Below are 20,866 nucleotides of genomic sequence, written 5' to 3' on the forward strand. Positions count from 1 at the left end.
TTCTCTTCGTCGGCTTGGTACAGCAAACAGGTGGGATTGGTCCTTCCTCCGTACAAACTATCCCTCGGGTTCAGGGGGTCCATCAGCTTGTAACTTTCCACGAGGCGTTTAAACTCGGGATCGGTTTTCAAACGATGATCGTACTCGTGTTCCCACATTTCCACCACTTGGTATCCTTGCTGTTCTAACTTTAGGCGTCGCTGACAAGTGTCCTGGTACAAGTCTTCCATGGTTCGTTGTAAAAACTGATTTTTAGTGCTAAGATCAGGGTAACAGACGGGACATTCGTGAAATAAGCAACCGTTAAACTCGTACACGATCTTGGGGTTTTCTAAGTCCCAGCCATCTACCGAATACGTTCCGATGGTCTTTTCATCCCCTCCGTTGCGGGCATGCTGAATCCATTTATCTTCCTTGTCACACAAGTAATGTAACCAACGTAGGGCTTTGACCGAGTATTGACGTTTGACATAGTTGGTCGATTGAGGGCTGATGACAGCCACGGTGTTTTCAGGCATGAATCGTTGTCTGTACACTAAGGAACACGCTTTGGCAATGGTGCAAGCTTCTTTCAAAGGATCGACCCCTCCGTGTTCCATGAACAGTTCTCGAAATTTTCCACAGCAACGTCGTAAAATGTCCACGTCGGAACGACAATACTTTAACATTTCTTCCTGAAAGTCGAAAGGGTCCGAGGCGTGAGCCTGGTACCAAGCGTAGAAAGCTTCTCGTTGTTCGGTATGCATGTTGTCGGGGTCGTAATAGTGAGCCTCAGGTAAATGGGGTAGAACGGCGTGTTGATTGGCTTCCGTATTGAAAAAGTGTGGAAAGTACCCTTTAGCCATTTCTGTCATTCCAAACGTTTTAGGCATTCGGCTCAAAGGCATGGCCAATTAACTCATCGAATCTTTAAACTGTACTTGTCCCACTTGCATGAAAATGATTTTGACTCCGTTCAAAGTCACTTTAGGACGCTCGGTGCCTTGTTCCGTATAGTATCTCAAAATAAACTCTCCATCGTATCCGGAGAAATTGTGAGCCATCGCTGTGGCATGACGATGACAATCTCCGTAACGTTCGATGTCCTCTTGGCTCCACGTCTTGTCGATGGGGTCTAAGACCCATTGGGTAAAATCGACTAACGTGTTCGGTCCTCGAAAGATTTTTTCACGCCCTCCGGGAATCTTACTGCAGTAAGGGCAATGACTGAAGATAGGTGCCTGAATGCACTTCTCGCACGCTCGATGAGCCACGCAGAAATTAGGAATGTGAATACCGGTCTCTTGCATGCATTCGAAATCAAAAAAGATGAAATTGCCTTTCTTCTTGTAACCGTCCTCTTTCTCTGGTGGGGGTTGGTATTTTTGCACGTAGCATTGGTGTTCCAAGTCCACGATGTGGTGACAAATGTGACATTTTTTCTTTCCTGAACATAGGTGTGCCTTGGCATTATTGGTACGTATGCCTTGTCCACACGTAGGGCACAATCTCAGGAGTTGACAAGCACATTTCTGCTGTGAACCTTGCGTCTTCAAATGTTGTTGGTAACAGGTAGGGCTGACAAACGTGCGCAGACAAGTTGAACAAGGCACTGGTCCTTCGCTCAGACAGGGTTGAGAGGCCAAACATCCTGAGCATTTCCATCCACAATGCTTGTGTTGCTCTCGATTGTTATAACCATGGTCACATTTCTCACAGTAATATCTGTATCCTAGGAATCCGATGATACTGGTAATGGTATTGAAATGGTCATCGTGATAATAGACATGAATGTATTTTCCACCCTTAAAGTCTTTCCCTCGAAACAACAGAGGCCCGCGCATTTCTTGAGGGTGCACTTTCAAGGTGTAGCGTGGAGCTAGGGCATCTTGCAATTTTTGCATCTCAGGAATGCCACAGGGTGTGTCTTTGGACAGTCCGGCTTGTTGCAACAGGAGTTCTGCTTCACTTCGTTGTTTGGCTCGGTCCGATTTTCGAATAGTTTCCCAGGCTCTTTTCCATTCTACCATGTCGTTCTTGTTGGCATAGGTTCGTCCCACCACGATAGCCCTGGCTAAACACATCTGGTCTTGAGGTTTGTTAATTCGGACGAGACTTGTTTTGGTGTTGCGAAGCTCGTTCACCAATAACATCTTTTTGCTTCCTGTCCCTTGAGGAGGAGAGACGTGGGTCATGTCCAGTGTGGCTTTTCCATCGGTGATGTCAAACTGGTCATTAGATTGTTGCACGTGTTGTATTTTGTCCATGACTTTGGAAGTGGTCAATTCTGCAGGGGTGCTAAACTCGATCCAAACAGGGGATTTCAAACCGTCGTGTTGTATGGAAAGTCTCAAGCGATCGTCTTCTTTGGGTTGACATTGTCGCTTGAGTGTGGTGAGCAAAGAATCCCACACTCCGGTGATGAACCCTTCTGCTTTCTATAACGGTACTTCAGCCTTGAAATCTTTAAACTTCACCGTGTATTTGTAAGCCGTGGTTCTAAATTTTCTAGAGGAGCGCTTTTCCGTCTCTCGAATGGAATAGTATTTTTCAGGGTTGACTAAGGGTGGCGAACTTTGTTTAGAGGGTTTGGATTCTGGTTCACTCATGTCCTCTTCAAAATCACTGGCATGAATTTGTGCCAAGACTTCAGCTCTGGTACGAGGCGATAGATCACGTTTCTGCCTCTTACTTTCTTCTTCTTTCTTCTCGAATGAATTGGATCGTTTCATCTTGAGTGCAAAACGTCAAATGACTCAAGTTTAAACACCATAGACTAATTTATAGTCATGGCAGACCAGCATATAGAAAAGGGTGTGTGTGTCTTGTCCTTTCACTATTCATTTCACTCTCAAACCGAGCACAACGATGGAAGAGACTACCCAGATGGAACGTTTCATCAGAGCTTTGCGAGGGGTCATCAGAAAATTCTCTTCAGACCAGCCGACGGACTACTCTCCTTCCTTTCGAGATAAAAGTCAAGATACTTGCTATATCTGTCAGAAGAAAGGTCATTGGTCTTCAGATTGTCCAGACCATCAAAAAAGAAAAAAAGGGGCTAGAAAAGACAAAAGTCAAGATACCTGTTTTTATTGTCAAGAAAAAGGACATTGGTCTCCAGATTGCCCAAAAAAGAAACAAGAGGAGTCAGAAGAAAAGAGGGATTCTTCAGAGGAAGAGAGGGATTCTTCAGAGGAAGAAAGCAGCCAGGTAAAGAAAAAGAAACAGGAGAAGAAAAGAAGAAGGAAAGAAAGTGAGGAGGAAGAGGAGGAAAAAACTGTGAAGGTGAAGAAATTTAAAAAACAGAGAGACTAAACAATGAGACAGAAGGAGTGTAAGAACTTTTTAAAGTGTTCTGTTGTGAATTGTGAATTGTGAATTGGATTGTAACTATTGATAAAAGAATACATTAATTATATAAGGTAAGTGTCTTTGAGTTTTGATTTTAAAATAAGAACGTACACTCACGCACTCATATACACGTACTATAAGGGTAAAATGGTTTTTTTAGTTACTGGCAATTGAAATTGTATTTCTTTTCGAGAGACGTGGGTGGCCCTGAAAAGGGCCTTTGGTTTTTTTTTGGTGTAGGGGTGAGTTTAAGCAATCAACTTTAACTGTCTTAAGCCTTTGCCACGGCCGAGGCCTACTTCTGGACTGCGTACTGTTGATGATGATGATGATTTGGTTGAAATCACTAAGGGTGGTACGGTAGGCTTAGTCACAGGGTTGACGTGTTTAGCTCGGGAAGGTCGTATTCTCTTTGGTCGTAATAAAGAAGTCTGATACATTTGTTTCAGACTTCTTAACTCCGCTAAAATGTCCAACAGTACCGTGACCGTTTCATTTTCACCCTCTTGTTTTTTTGCTGCTACTTCTTCTTGCTGTTGTTTTTTCTTACCTCTTCTTCTTGCTGCTGTTGCTGTAGGAGAAAAGCTTGTTCCGCTTCCTTTTGTCGTTGTATAAATTTCTCCAATTCTTCTTTCTGTCTCTGTCTAAAATTCTCCACTTGCGGTAATAAAGAAGGTAACGAAGGTTCCGGAACAAATTCTTGCGAGGTAAGAAAATCCACAAAATCCCAATTTACCTCTTCTGAAAGCAAGTCCGGGTTCCCTTGGGCGGTCTCCACTGCTGGTGCACCCCAATGGATCGTTTTCTGAGTTTCCGTCATGTTGAATCACTGTCGCATAGATTGACTACACACAGGCGCTAGCGAATCTATATAGACCACGTGACGTCACAGACTGTTCTCTTCGGATTGGATGCGGGCTGACTGAATTTTGTAACGCGTGTTTGGATTGGTGAATGAACTCAATCCGTTTCAATCCTTCCTCTACCTATAAATAAGCGCAGTTCACTGCATTGATTCACCTGTTCTCGTCGCCTCAGGATGTGGACCACAGTTGAATCATCCACCCTTGTGTCTTCAATGATGTTTAGGACGGACATGCTAATGTATGTCCGATCCAAGTGGACCGTTGTCCACAGGACAGACACCAGTCTGTGGATACGTAGGATCTACGTAGAAAGACAAGGATGCCTCAAAAGAGTGCTGATTTACGGTCCTACAGTGAGACGCAGCCTAAGGGCAAGAAGAAGACCAATGCGGTGCCCTTTATGTTAATGGATACATTAACATAAACCCAAAGGCCCTTTTCAGGGCCACTCATAGGTCTCGAAAAGAGAATGACTTTCCATCGCCTACCCTTTTTTATTTTTTTTTTTTAAAAAAAAATCCCATTTTAAATTCCCCTTGTCCCTAGACAAGCCCAAACTCTATTCCCATGTTCAATTCCCCTTGTCCCTAGACAAGCCCAAACTCTATTCCCCATGTTAATTCCCCTTGTCCCTAGAGTGGCCCAGCAATTTTTCCCATGTTAAATTTCCATTGTCCCTAGAGTGGCCCAGGGTGGGTGGGTCTCTAATGCTAATTCTCACTGTCCCTAGGGTGACCCCTTTCACTACTGCTGTACTACAAATTGTGCAACTAATTCGAGTGAAAACAGAACAGGATCTGGGGAGGGGCGGAGGAAGGCTGCTCATCGTAATATAGGGCAGGGACAAAGAGATTAAGGAGAAAGCCAATGCTCAATCTGAAAGCTGCACATATCTGAACTGTAACTGTTCGATAATAACCGACTGAGATATGCACCTAGCAAAAAGCATTAAACATTTACTTCAACACAAAGAAAACCCCATTGACACATCACATTTGTTGCACTAACGAAAATAATGTTAAAAAGTAGATCCCATTTTAGAACTGTACATGTCTGTCTTTTGTACCACCTTTATAGGTCTTGAAAAATATGCGAGTATTCAAATTACCCTAACCGGCCTGAGAAATTAAAATAATCACCTTCTGTATGGGGCTTTTTATCTGTTAATAATATCGTCCCGAATGATTAACAAAATGATTAATAGGGTAAACATTATAATATCATATTCATTTGTATTTGAAAATTGAAAGATCAGGAAAATCTGGCTGCTATGTTATGAATATTTGATTTAATTTTATTTGATTAAATTTAATTGTTTGTTTGGTGGTTTAAATTTTTTTTATTCCGTTACATGCTATTGTATGTAACTTTATTTACTGGATTTGATATTGTCCAGAACAGAGTTCAGTTCTGTCTGTTTGTTTGTTTTTTTAATTTTTGACGTAAACAGCTAATAATAGTGACATCGTATCTAATGCTGACCTAGTTCTTGACCTTGATTCAGAAACAGTAGCAGTTTTAGTAAACACCTATTTTTTTTTAAAAAAATGTTTAATGCTTTCCCTGAGTAAAAACCATTGATTTCAGTTAAGGCCATGCTGGGAGTACGTGGTGTTAAGCATGTGAAAAGTTTCTGTTTTGTTCTAGAAAGATGACCATGTGACACTCATCCGGGCATCTGTTTTGCGTTGTAGTTAGACCTATTACTGATGTCTTGAGAAAGGATAGTCATTCGTGCCTTGACACTTGAGACGTCCAGGTGGTTTATGTTATGTTCCGTTTAGGTTAGTTCGTTTATTGTTTTCAAATCATTTTGAAGAAAAGTGATTCTTTTCCCTGGAAATACTGGTGCTTTAAATTAATTCTTGGACAAGGACATTTATCGAAATTTATACCAAATTTAAAAACTGGAATAGGAGTTTCTGTGATTCAACAAGAGACTGTTGACACTGCAACACTTCACAGGTTACAACAGACGTCATCGTCTTCCATTTTGGATTTGATCGGGATTCGCACTCAGTTTCATTTAGGACTTTGTAATAGCAGGACTTCTATTTTTTAATTCTTGGATCAATTTTGGATTTGATTCGTAAAACAGTACATTTTTTTCTTCTCGTTTGTATCTTGTTTTTCTAGGGATATAGACGATTTGTTAAATTTTACAAAGCTTGTTGTCTTCATTCTTTTCTGTTGCGTTTTGTAAGAGCCTAAACACGTAACAGTTACTAGAGTATAGTATGTCTCTGACACGGATCGCAATGGCAAAGTATCTGAATATTGTAATAAAAGAACTTTTCAATATGGTTGTAGCTCTGTTGACTCTTTCATGTTTCTAATATTTAATATAAGTATATTTAAGGTAAATGTATTCATTTTTTAAATAACATGGCAAAATTGTTCATTATTTCTAGGTCATCCAAATCTTTGCATGTGATTTGGTATTGTTAATCTGTTTGTTAATTATGACGTCAGAAAGTATTGTTCTGGAACAAATCAGCCACTTTGTTCCCAGACAGTGTGTCCCCTAAGACCTTTCATCTGCGAGGCAATTTGACTCAATTGCAGATATTATCAATTTGAAACTAAGCCGTTCTGGAATTTTGGTGGTGTGAATGTCTAATAAATACAGATTATATAATGAACTGTTATGATATATTATTCGATTTCCAAATGTATTTAATAATAATAATAATAATAATAATAATAATAAAGTATTTTCAAAAGAGAAACTCGAATATTATTTTAAACATTTAATCTGATGTACCTATCTCTTAAATCAGTCATATATTGCTTACCTACCCCCAATGACTAATGTCTTTTGAACTTTGCATACATACATTCATTCATTCATACATACATACATACATACATACATACATACATACATACATACATTGTTTGCCTACTTAATGTCAGTCACCGGACACCTCGGACATGGGGTGCCCATACGTATCCCCCTGCAGCTTGTTTTGCATTCTGCCAATTCATTAATTAACATATGGCCACAAAGAGAAAGACATAAGAGACATAAGACGTTAAAAATCCAAAAGACACACACACACACACACACACACACACACACACACACACACAACACACACATTCAACCAATGATGTGTGATCCCAAATTAAATAGTGCAATTTGGACATCCAACGTGGCTACTACAATTGCCATTTTAAAAATCTTGTTATTGTTACTTCTCCCGAACAGAAAATCATACTGATATGGGGTTTTCACCGAAAAAATTATGATGTCTACTTGGGCCTAATGAAAATGTGCTGCCCAATATGTGGTCGTCCTTTTCAAATAATCTTATTATCGCTACTCCTCCTAAATAGCTGGTCATATCAGTTTTTCACGAAAACACTTCTTATGATGTCTAATTGATCCTATACGAAAATGGAGCATATCTGATATTCAATATGGCTTCCAAGGTAGCCATATTAATAATCTACGTATCCTGAATGAAATGTAATATTGCCACGAGGTTCTCACCGTAAAACCTTTTATGGTTTCTAGTGGGGCCTAATTTAAAAATGGTGCAGATATGATGCCATATCATTCTCCAAGTAGAGAGATAATTGCATAGGGAGAATTTGAATAATAATAATAATACGTAAAAGAAAAATACATATATACATGATACACTTTGCTGTCTTGCTACAGCCCTGCAACAATCTACATAGATAAGACAATTACGACATAATCCCCCTGCGACAAATGACCTTATCCGTACAACTCTGTGAACCCCAATCTTTTTTTGTTGTTGTGTGAGACCTCTTAAAAATGCCGCAAAAAAAAAAAATTACCACGGTCTTTGCCTATTTATTTACTAACGATAACCGCCATCTCCTTATTAGGCATGTTTATCTCTGGTAACTATTGGCGAAAGATAGTTTGGACCTATATTTGCGTATGCTATAGTGAAATCAATACACGTAACGATCTAAATTTAGATAATGTCTGTTATAAAATGCACAGGTAGCTCAGTTGTGTTCAGTCAGTACGTTACAACACACTGTTCGACACGTGTGCTTTGTCAGCAAAACCTTCGGATACACATGAGCCGGACTGAGTTTCAGTGAAAAACAGATTAATATGACAATGCAAAGTCTGCGATCCATTTTTAAATTTATTAATTTTCTTTATCACTTAAACGGAAAAAATCCGAATAAGTCGTAATAAATGTATCAGATAGCACAGCGTTTAAGGAAAAGAGTACACCATATAAATTAAAGACTATGTACGCATTATACATATGCCATGATAATCCTGATATTGTTGGACTGTATTAATATATATAGTTTTCAGTACCTGTGAGAAGAAATATATCCAAGCCCCACCCCCAGCCCCTCTGTTGACAAAAAATGTCCTTTCTACTCTGGAATTAATTAATCTGGAAATGCTTATTTCTAATGGATACGGTTCTGTCCCAAATAATATATTTTCCTCCAAAGTTATCAAAATAGTATATATTGCCAAATAACTTTTAAAAAATATCTGTTAGCAATGGTACGAATTAAAAGCAATATAATGTGAATCAACATGAATGTAGTTTCCATCAAAGGTAATGAAGCAGAAAGTGATTTTGTACATGTAAATAAACGGGAAGCGGGAATGTGAGAGAGGAAAGAATAGAGAAAGTGGAAAAGGTGGAAAGCTAGAAAAGGATAGAGCAAAAACACAATAATAATAATAATAATAATAATATTATTATTATTATTATTATTATTATTATTATTATACTCATTGATTGATTGATGCATTGATTGACAAATATAGCAAATATTTCTTTTTATTTTAGACTGAATCATGTACGAAAGATCTAATTCCGTTGTCAACGTGACCCTTTATATGGAGAGTGGGATAGACAGCAGGACATCAACTGCAAGTACATTCCCCTTAATATTGCACGAATTCCCAGTGTTTTCAGGGTTCAGTACTATTGACCCCAGTCTAAGTCTTGCAGCGGTCAAGGCGATAGAAAGCAACGTTATGATGCCGATAATAAAGGAGGAATTAAAAAGCAAAATTCAGTTCAAGAGGATGGCAGAGGGAAAGGAAGAATTGATGGTTGACTTTATTGAAAAACCAAAAGCTGAGGTATCTTAACTTTTGTACAATTAAGTTTACATATTGCAGTTCTGGTCTCAAAATTCTGGTGATGTTAATTCTAGGGTGAATTTTATTAAATATTTCCTTCAGTTTTATCCTTTAGCTGCAAATTACTGCATTTACGCATTTAATGGCCGTTTCATTTTTCGAACCCAATGTCTTTGTTTACACCTTTAACTTGTATCAACAACTCTTCCTTTGTAGATCGTTACAACCACTAAGGTTTCAGCTTAGACGAATTAGTGTGCAAGCTACATTCGGACACAATCACAGTTGGAATTTTAACACCTGTTGGGGGTGTATGACTCCAATTTAATTGTTTTTCCATCTTTGTCAGAGTTTCAGCACTAGTTCAGATATCTCATCAAACTGAAACGTTTAAGGACAATTTCGCACAAGCAGTGTTTAAGGAAGGAAATATATTCATCACGTAGTTGATATTATTATTATTATTATTATTATTATTAGCTGACGGCCGAAGAAAAGGAAAAAGTGGAAAGGAGACGTGAACAGAACAGAATGGCGGCTAGAAGATTCAGGGAGAAGCAACATGCACTGGGAACAAAGCTGCACAAGGTAAGCTATTGTGTATTTTTTTTAAAAACAGATAGAGGAGATCTTAATAATTTCTGATAAAATCTGAAGTGGAAATACAGGAAAAGAAAAGACACCGAACATAAATTAGAATTGGAACAACAAGATCTATATTTTTAAGAGAACGATATGCTGAAACTGGGCGGCTGGCTTAAGAGGATGAAACAATGCTCAGCATTACGCAAATGCTTCTCTCGGTGTAACGCTGCTTGAAACGTAAGCTTGTGGCTGCACAGGAGCTTTCAGCATGAGTGATTTACAATTACCCAAACAATCTAAAACTTTATATTGGAGTACATATCGTGAAAATAACCCAAATGAATACTGAAGAGGCAATATATACAATGAATGAATACTGAAGAAGCAATAAGTATAGCGAATGAATACTGAAGAGGCAATAAGTATAACGAATGCATGAAGAGTCAATAAGTATAACGAATGCATGAAGAGGCAATAAGTATAACGAATGAATTAAGAGGCAATAAGTATAACGAATGAATTAAGAGTCAATAAGTATAACGAATGCATGAAGAGGCAATAAGTATAACGAATGAATTAAGAGGCAATAAGTATAACGAATGAATTAAGAGGCAATAAGTATAACGAATGCATGAAGAGTCAATAAGTATAACGAATGCATGAAGAGGCAATAAGTATAACGAATGAATTAAGAGGCAATAAGTATAACGAATGAATTAAGAGTCAATAAGTATAACGAATGCATGAAGAGGCAATAAGTATAACGAATGAATTAAGAGGCAATAAGTATAACGAATGAATTAAGAGCCAATAAGTATAACGAATGAATTAAGAGGCAATAAGTATAACGAATGCATGAAGAGCCAATAAGTATAACGAATGAATACTGAAGAGGCAGTAAGTATAACGAATGAATTAAGAGCCAATAAGTATAACGAATGAATTAAGAGGCAATAAGTATAACGAATGAATTAAGAGCCAATAAGTATAACGAATGAATACTGAAGAGGCAGTAACTATAACGAAAGCAAGCTCATGCTGATGATCTTCATCTCCAGTATTGCATTATCCTGTAGTGTGTGAATGTGTCTGTGCGCGTGTGTGAGTTAGTGATAGAGCAATAATTATGATGACGAGGATGAAGATGTTGATAATGGTGATGATTTTGATCAGGTTTCGATGTTTAGTTCGCGTATCACACACATACAGACACACGCACGCACACACGCACTTATATATATATATATATATATATATATATATATATATATATATATATATATATATATATACCATTTACTTCAGAAAACACAAAACCTCGAGTCTGACAATACGTCCTTGAGAAATCAGATACGAGAGCTAAGGAGAGAAAGGGAAATTCTTCAGAGTCAACTACAGGGACATCTATCCGTTTGTCCTTACGTCACGGGCCAAAATATGCAGATGAGCTTTCCATCGTGACGTTATAAGAAGCGAATTTACAGGGGTGGAGGATCATGAGTGGGTAAAGACATTCCAAATCAGTTCATATTTTATTCATTATATAATCTAATCACCTCGGTCTGTACCCACGTCTGGTTTAAGATAGCAATCTGACAATGATTTCCTCTGGATCGGTTTTTTGCGTTGACCCTAATAGATTACGGAAGTAGATGGTAAATTTGGCACGAAGAAAATATTAGGTTCTATGTGTTCTTTTTACTATCAGGTATTAGCAGTACAGAAATGAACAAAGTATCAACGTGAATGATAGCATTCATCTGTTAACTCAACAAGTAGACGTATATGCAATCTTTAATGCGTACAATACATATCCAACTTTGACTTCACCATCTTATTTAAGCTGGGTATATCCCTGTTTAATCCACCACATGGGGTTAACTTAACATCTGTTTTTATATTGCAACTGTAACTTGATATAGGGAAGTCGACATGTAACTCAGATTACGCTCTTGATATAGGGAAGTCGACATGTAACTCAGATGACGCTCTTGATATAGGGAAGTCGACATGTAACTCAGATGACGCTCTTGATATACAGACGATTGCTTAATGAGGACATCTCCCTCAAGTCAACGGATTTTTGGCAGTTTTGATTCTGCGACTGATCATCGATGGCAACGGATCTGACAAGTTACTAATCCAAAGGAAATAATGCCATTTTCGAGCAACTATAGTAATTGTATTATTATGATCATTGTCTGCCAAGAATTTCTCAACTAAATATATACGCATGAAGTAAAAAAGCTCAATTTCGAACCAGGTTGCTGCACGTCATTTCCACGTTAAAAGCTCTTACTTAGCTTTACCTGCCACTCTACAGTGTTAGAGTCCTGCGAGCCCTCTCCAATGTAGTTGTTTACATTGACATTGACCACGTGTACATATTAACGTGTAACTAACTGATCAGTCCATATTGACGTGTAACTAACTGATCAGTCCATATTAACGTGTAACCGAACGTGCCACTTGAACATACGCTTGAAATTATGTAATGCAATGCATGTGTACATATCAACGAAAGTGGACAAAATATGTAGTTGGAACGATTGAGAACTTTTTGTTTTCTTTCGCTTTTATCGTATGTGCCATGTAACAAGTAATGTGTAGTACGCTTAACAAAGTATATACGAGCCTTACTCAATCCTTTATATATAGATGTATCGACAACAACTGATCTATCGTATGATAATGTCCATAAGGAATACATCTCTTTTCAACCAATCTTATGTTGCATATGCTTACTACCAAAAAATTTGTGTTGGGACTACCTTATTATCTGTTCAGTATTTTGAACATAATATATCTATCTTACGTCTGTGTGCAACACTAGTGTATATCATAATCTAGTTCTAAATAGATTTTGTGCTTGTTTTGGGGTTTCAACTTCTTTGTACTCGGTTTGCAAACGTCTTGGAAAAATATGTTTAGGTCGCCAACTACCAAAAAAGAACCAGTATTCAAGTTTTGCCAAGAAAATACGTTTGTAGACAGATCTATGGACATATTTTATTGTGTTAATGAATAAATAATTAACATACTGAATTGATACTTAACTCAAATGCTTAATTACATTGAGACATAAGTCATGTTTGCTTAAAACGAATTTAAGAAGAACTAGAGGTTGCATTTACCTTTCGTTGACTCTAGCCGGCAGCAACTTAGACCACTTTGACTGAAAATGGCGAAATAAAGAAAATTACATATTTGTTTCCTCCGTTAGGAATCCCTTCTTTAAGTATCAAGGATGGGGCTTGTCAAATGAGATGAGCATCCGTCTGTATGTCTTTCTTGTTTATCTAAGCGTCAGGTCACTTCTTTCTGAATTATTTTACGTTTCTTTTTTCTTCGACTGTTTGAGTCAATATCTGTGTATAATGTGATGTAATTAATCTTTTCTGTGTTCACTATGGTAAAGCAATATCTATGAAAAGTGGTCAAACAGCTGAGATCCATTGGACTGATGACATATGTTTGATGAGTTTCTGTGGATAAAACATATTTATACAATATGACATAATGAACTGAAAGATTTAGCTGTATATTATTTGATGCTGCCCTTGCCTTTTATAAGGCTTAACATTATGTGATATAATAATCATCCTTACAGTTTTTATATACATGTTGATATTTCCACTGCATTTTTGTACTGGTATTTAGTAAGATCTATATGGCATACGGATGATGTTAACAATATTCAGATATTTGTACAATAAGCTAACCTATGCAAGATATTTACTTATTTATTATACCTCCTTGTTGATGAGTTTTATACGGCATGTATTTTGTTGAGACCATGTTGAGGAAAATTCAACATAGTGATCAATTGGTTACCTCTATGTGTTTCCGTCTGTACCTCAGTAAATTATGTGTCGGCTACCTATGACACGCGCATCTACCGTGGCACACCAGAACCTTCGGAAAGGCACGAGGTACCAATTGAAGTTTTGTATGGATATTCTAAAAATAATAATTAAGTTAAATAGACGAATATAACTTGCTACGCAGTACTCTACGACTGAGCAAACCTAACACAGCAGTTGTAAACTTGCCAATGGCTGCACTAGATTAAGATACTGGTTTTAGATTACGTTCAATGCAACATGGTAACGAAAGACCTACGTTAAGTGGTGAAACAGTTAAGATGAATTGGACTGACGATATATATGTACATGTATATATGTGTGTGTGTGTGTGTGTGTGTGTGTGTGTGTCTTTGACGAGTTTTGATGGATAACTCAACGTAATGCAATATGACGTAATGAACTGAAAGATTTTGTTGTACATTATCTTATGCCACCTTTATGCCATGGCCTTTAATAAGGCTTAACATTATGTGATATAAAAATAGTTCTTGCTGTATCTGTATACATGTTTAATTTTCGACTGCATTTTTGTGCTGGCATGTAGTAATATCTATATGGCATACGGGTGATATTCAGATAAATTGTACACCTAACCTTAGCAAGATATTTACCTGTCTATTATACCTTGTTGTTAATGAGTTTTATACTACATGCATTTTGTGGAGACCATGTTTAGAAAAATTAGAAATAGTAATCATGTTGTCACCAGTGTCCATAGCCAAGTCAATACGCTAGGTCAGGTGTCGGCAACCTATGGCACGCGTGTATACCGTGGCATGCTAAACCCTCTGGAAATTTTGGTACCAGTTGAAGTTTTGTTTGGATATACTAAAATCGATAATTGAATTGGTAATTTTCCAGTGTGTTTATATAAAGATCTGTTTAATATAAAATGGATGTTATGATGCTCTGTATTGTTTTGTATTGTTTCCAATTATATATTACCTTAGATATAATTGTATCAACATAGTCTCATATTACATGACCGTTTCCCTTCTGTCCAATAGTAAAGCATTTGACAGAATATCCTTCAAAACATGGTTAAAACAGCAGATGCAGTTTTACTAATGTCAGTCATTATAGTATTATAATACAACTCACATATCTCATGTACGCGATCAAAGTCACTTTTTGCAGCTATAGGTGCCATTTTGGAGAATTGGATTGCACATGCCTTTAAATGGCGTTTATTGACATTAATTCGCGCCTAGTCCATCCAAATTCCGGTAAAGATTATTACATAAATTCCTCGGAAAATGCTCAAAGGCAAATTCAATGATTATGTACTTCGACGTTTTTAGGCACAGTGAAGCAAGCGGGGTGATCCGTTTAAACCGATTTTGTCGCGCGCTTAAACGCCCCTAAATGTAGGAGGGAACGCGCCTGCGGCTTAGAAGACATTATACTACAAAAATAAACAGAGAGGCGACAGTATCATCATTTATTAACAAAGCCTGGGAAAACACCGGCAAAAAAACAGCACACAAGTCCAATAATTGGAATTAATAATGCAACTTCCGTGTACATCTTCTGTACAGCATGTCGTGTCTTTTATTTAAATTCCTACATAATACAGACGTTCCCATGCAAATGTGTTCCTTCTTACACGTAAAAGACAGTAGAAACACGGCTGTCCACTCAGATATATTTTAGTTAAATTTTACTTCATGCTAAATTATCATTGTGAAGAAATGTCGTATGTCAAAGTGAAGAATAAAACTTATTGTTTAATACTCCATTTATCCCATTCTTTGTTGGACATCCGTACAGGAGATGAATGAAATTGTGCTTGACTTCTTGTTCGTGTGGTCTTACCTTGATTCGCCCTGAATTAGTAATAGTTCAATCCAATATCAACTTTCTTGACGCAGTCTAATTCTGAACTGCCTTTGTAAAAGTCCATAGCGATCGTTTGGAAACTGAGTTATGAGAATTGATGTGCAGAACACAAAAAATACGACTGAATTAACTTTGTTATAACTATGTTATGATTAAATTTTATATCTAAAATTAAATTATTATTTTTTGTTCAGTACATACGCTTACATGACCCATGTGACTTTTACTATAGATATCCCCAAGAGCTTAAACTCCATGCGTGCTGATGAACTATGCGAAGAATTTTAGTATCTTCTTTATCTCTCTTGAGATTTAAACTGTATGTAGGATGAGTCTTTGCTTAAAATGGTGCCTTAATTTGTCTTTTAGTAGTACATGTGAACTAGTCATTCTTACATTGATAATTTATGTGGTTAATTCACATAAAAATTTACATATTTCAATAAACCTTTTTTGTTATTTCGTAATTAGTCAGTTTGTTGCTTCACTTCAACCATTATTCAATGCAATGCTATACTTGTGTGCGTTTTTATTTCACGTGTTAAGCAGTTATTCTTAAATTCAGCGTGATATGCTCTAAGTTGCATGTTTTCTCTATCCTTCCAGATCATTTTGTCTTATTGTTATATTTACATCAAACTTTTTTAAAACTGGGTCAACTTGTTTAGTGTCATTTCTCTGTATTTCGTCAATGCTCCACGTCATCCTAAAATTAATAATTCCTAACTGATACAAAAGTAAACTGGTTTTAATGGTGCCACGCATCCAAATTTCTTGTCCAAAATCATCTATGATATTATTGTCAACGTCGCTGGTCTCAGTGAGTTTTAATTCCTTCCTCTGAAGAGGTGATTTACTCTTCCTCAATACTCACTGCTCTTCAACTACAGTAATAAATCACAATACATAAACCAACATACGACCACGGTAAGTTATGTAACCCACTCACCCACACGCCACTTGCACAACGCACCTCGTTTACTTTGAGACTGGGTAAAGGTCATTAATCCATTATCAGAAGGCACGTGCGTCAGATTTAGGTCAGATTAATGTAGTATTGTAGATATCTTCCTTGCAGCCTAACATCCTTTTCTGACTACCAAGTACTGCCTTCTTCATTGTAAATTAGGTAGTTACCAGGGCCTAATCAAATGTTTTTACTCTCGCAAGGAATTGACATATCCAATTAAGCCTGGCTGTGTTGAATATTTTCGTACGTATCTTTGTTACAAGCACGGTGACGGAAGGAAGGTATATGAACGGATGGACAGACAGCATGAACTCAGTATGTATCCCATTTAGGAAAAGGTGTTTAAGCTGAGTCATAATTCTCAACAAATTACATTCACATTTGTAACAAGGGACTAAGGAAACAAACAAGCCAAATAACTCCAAAGTTTTTGTCTCCTGGAAATAAGGCCCTAATGCAGGGGTCTCAAATTCAAAACCATCCTGGGGGTCGCATGAGGGCATTTTCGATGCCCCAAGGGCTGCACCACTTTTGCTATCTCTCATGACATCTTTTGACGCTAATCATTTTGCTGGCCACAGGATACAGCTTGGCGGGCCTTGTGTTTATATCCCCTGCCCTAATGTATAATAGTGTATTCTAATTCCTTTTGAGCTCACTAAACCAATTATTAGAAAACTATTTCAAACATGACGAAAACTATTTGTTGATACTCCTCTCACTGTCGTTGAATCTGTTCTCTGTTGTTAAAGCATAGAAGACTGAGTTTGTATCCAATGCAAATGTGAAGTGTTTGCTGTTATATATGTTGATGAAAAAGTGTAAGCACTTTCGACCTAAACGTGGCTAAGCATGAAGTACATGAGTACTTAAACGTTTTTGATCACAGGACCATACATTAAAGAAACGAACCAAGGTTAGACCTACATAATCTATCGTGTATTTTTCTTTACACGTGCACTCCTGTGCAGGAGTGAACACCAATTCCTCGTACGGGTCGCAGTTAATAATAAATAGGTTATTTTCCATCGATTACCATGACGTCAAGTACACTTTTCATAACTTTTTAAGAAGAAATTAAATGAATAATTGAAATCATACCTAGTTCGGTCTGTAAATGGCTTGTTTTCAACTTTGTGATCATTGTGGTTCTTGATTTCAACGGTTTATATGTATTTGCAAGTTCTTAACATTCTTTATACAGTAGAAATGTACGATAATACGTAATTAAACTTTATACTGTTAACTCATTCATTTTTATGGAAATCCATTTTCATGGTCTGGACCAGAAAAAAAAACAAACATGCATCTTGTCTCTAGTGTAAAATATTCTTCTTGCATCCATTGTTTCTATTACTTCATTTGACTCTATCATTTACATTTCTATCTCTTCTCATGTGTGGTGCACATGATGCTATTTGTATAGAAACATGTTTTAAAAGTCAGAGACATAATAAGTTTTTTCAACATGTAAAATGGAACGAAGATATAATGTATGCCACAATTACTGTACAGTAAGTGTTATATATTAGAAATTAGGAACGACTGCATTTACAGCCTTGGCCACGTTTATCCAGTTAAGTTTCTCGACTTCTATGCTTATATAGTTGCTCAGAAAGGAAAAACATAATATGAAAACTTCAAGGCGGATCCTAGAAACTTCGTTTTTGACCAACAGTCTGATAGACAGCTATGCACATGTCTATTACTAAATTCTAATTACAACTTTATGTAATTTTACAAGTTTCAGATGACACAATCACACTGACATTAATATCTTCATCTGCTATATTGGCACCAATTCATTCTCAACATTGTCCTGAAACAGAATGTTGTGTCTGCTTAAGACGTTCATGAATACAGTATATCTTTTATGAAACTGTTCGTCTCATAAACTCTTAGTCAAGCTGTTTTCCCATGACCCGATAGGGAGAGAGAGAAAAGAAGAAGAAGAAGTTCAAGCTCTCTTGAAAGATGTATCACTTTGACAGAATACGAGGCTTATTCCAATACAAAGTTAAAGACGTCTTTAAGACAAATTCGCATGCCTGTAATACGTTTTAGTGTCATTTACGGTTGTAACTAGCATAACACTAAGAGAGCACTGTTCATGACTCACTGAAGATAGGAAGATAGCATTCACTACCATCATCATACTGCATACACTAACTCCAATTGAGTTTCCTAGGCACACGTGACCAAATGTACATCCCGACTGGGGTATTCAACATTTTCAAGGAAATAGTATTATCTGTTATCTTGTGATACAGAATAATACGAAAGGCTGACTTGGCAGTTCCACATTTCTAAGTGATGTATATAATTTTATTTGGTGGTTTCCGTATAAAGAAGGCAGATTTATTCGCTATGAAACCGATGTATTCAAATGTGCATGGATGAAACGGTTGCCTCAAGATTCATCTAAAAAAAATTAATGAACATTAAGATTGTCAATAATAATTAAAAGTCACTGCTTGGTTCAAAATAAAAATAAAAATGGTTAATTAACAGCCCATCTTGACGTGTTTTAGTGCAAACCTAGAGAATGATAACCTAGTAGACTGGGATTAGCAGTTTAGAATTGTCCTTGTGTTTGAAAGCCGATGTAGTCTAAATCATCGAAGACATATAGCAGGGACTAATAGAACGTTGTGGCAGCAGTGGTGTGTAGCCACTGAATTCAGAAAGATTGTGCCCCATGCGAAAGGTTCAAATATTAAATTTTTAACTGTAAACTTTGTAATCTTTTGATAATATATTAGTTTATCACTCACGCATCAAACTTAAACTTTGAAATTTATCAGCACAAAGTGCATTCACGTTATTTCCAAGCCAATTAACTTCACACATCAAAAACTTTTCAGAATTTCTAATTCAGCAAAAAGAAGGCTTTTGTTGAATCAACTTTAAAATGAAAAGACTTGTGCATTACCGTATTATTCAGATTTCAAAGTTGTAATAGTGTATTTCTTTTGTTACAATAACATTTTAATATATATATATATATATATATATATATATATATATATATATATATATATATATATATATATATAAGGTAAAAAGTTTTTTTATTATTTACGTCTGTCATTGTTTTTCTTCTAGATAATCAAGTCGGTTGGCATTTCTACCTTGTCATTAATAACGATTAGCTTAATCTTTTGGTGCAAAACCTGTGCTGCGTATTGTCACAATACTACAGCCCAATTGAAGGGAAAGATTGGTGTAACATCTGCTTCTAATAAATGGTGTGCTTCTTTGATCAATAATTTTTCCACTTGTGTAAAATACAGTGGACGATTTTAAACTCCATGATCCCGACTCTCTTCAAGATCTAGTTCAACTATGTACCTCTGTGTTATATGTTGCGAATGCCATTCAAAAGGTAAGTAGATATCTACATGACCTAGTCTGAACCTAGCTGTTTCCCGTGAAACGTGTTCCTAATCCTAATTATATTCACTGTGTGGCGTTGTTAACTACCTCAAACCGAGGTTGTCAGCTGAAAGTTTGCATTTGATTCATGACAACTGCTTGTAGTGGGAAGTAAGTTGACCTACAACATCATACATCACACAATCACACATATATGTTTCAACACCAGAAGGCAACTAATATCCGACAGCTTAACCAGTCACATCTCGCGTGTAATATATCGTACATAATCTTTCTAGTTCACCCTGCCAAATTCACCAATTCATACTACAAAGGTTTACCATCGTACATTAATGTTCCACGTACTGCCATCTGCCGGGATGTACAACACGCAAACCGGTTTCATCGAACGGGGTGTGTGGAAGAGGATATGGAGTGTCTATAGTGAATATAGAACGAAGAGCAGACCAATCTAATCAATGAATTTGCACAATTACACCGGCACTCGAATTACCATCCCCAGCACCAAATTACACCTCCACCTGCATTACCATCCCCAGTACCAAATTATCCCTCCACCTGTATTTCCATCCCCAGTACCAAATTACCCCTCCACCTGCATTACCATCCCCAGTACCAAATTACCCCTCCACCTGCATTACCATCCCCAGTACCAAATTATCCCTCCACCTGCATTACCATCCCCAGTACCAAATTACCCCTCCACCTGCATTACCATCCCAGTACCAAATTACCCCTCCACCTACATTACCATCCCAGTACCAAATTACCCCTCCACCTGCATTACCATCCCAGTACCAAATTACCCCTCCACCTACGTTACCATCCCCAGTACCAAATTACCCCTCCACCTACATTACCATCCCCAGTACCAAATTGCCCTTCTACCTGCATTACCATCCCCAGTACC

General features: G+C 37.1%; 1 protein-coding gene across 3 annotated transcripts in view; it reads left to right on the forward strand.

Moving 5' to 3' along the window:
• Positions 1-20,866, forward strand: part of LOC149781906 (uncharacterized) — a 78,407-nt gene that overhangs the window by 48,664 nt on the left and 8,877 nt on the right. The window contains exons 1-4 of one of the 3 annotated variants that reach the window (XM_089936103.1): positions 8,206-8,308; positions 9,002-9,300; positions 9,781-9,888; positions 11,191-11,389. In XM_089936103.1, coding sequence (XP_089792229.1) covers positions 9,010-9,300; positions 9,781-9,888; positions 11,191-11,346 — 555 coding nt within the window. In that variant the 5' untranslated portion in view covers positions 8,206-8,308; positions 9,002-9,009 and the 3' untranslated portion in view covers positions 11,347-11,389. Of the gene's footprint in view, positions 1-8,205; positions 8,309-9,001; positions 9,301-9,780; positions 9,889-11,190; positions 17,444-20,866 lie in introns of those variants that run through there. The other 2 variants (XM_089936102.1, XM_089936104.1) reach the window with 2 other exon arrangements.

This window comes from Sinohyriopsis cumingii, chromosome 15 (genome assembly GCF_028554795.1).
Source record: "Sinohyriopsis cumingii isolate HCF-2022 chromosome 15, ASM2855479v2, whole genome shotgun sequence".
In the NCBI taxonomy this organism is placed as follows: domain Eukaryota; kingdom Metazoa; phylum Mollusca; class Bivalvia; order Unionida; family Unionidae; genus Sinohyriopsis; species Sinohyriopsis cumingii.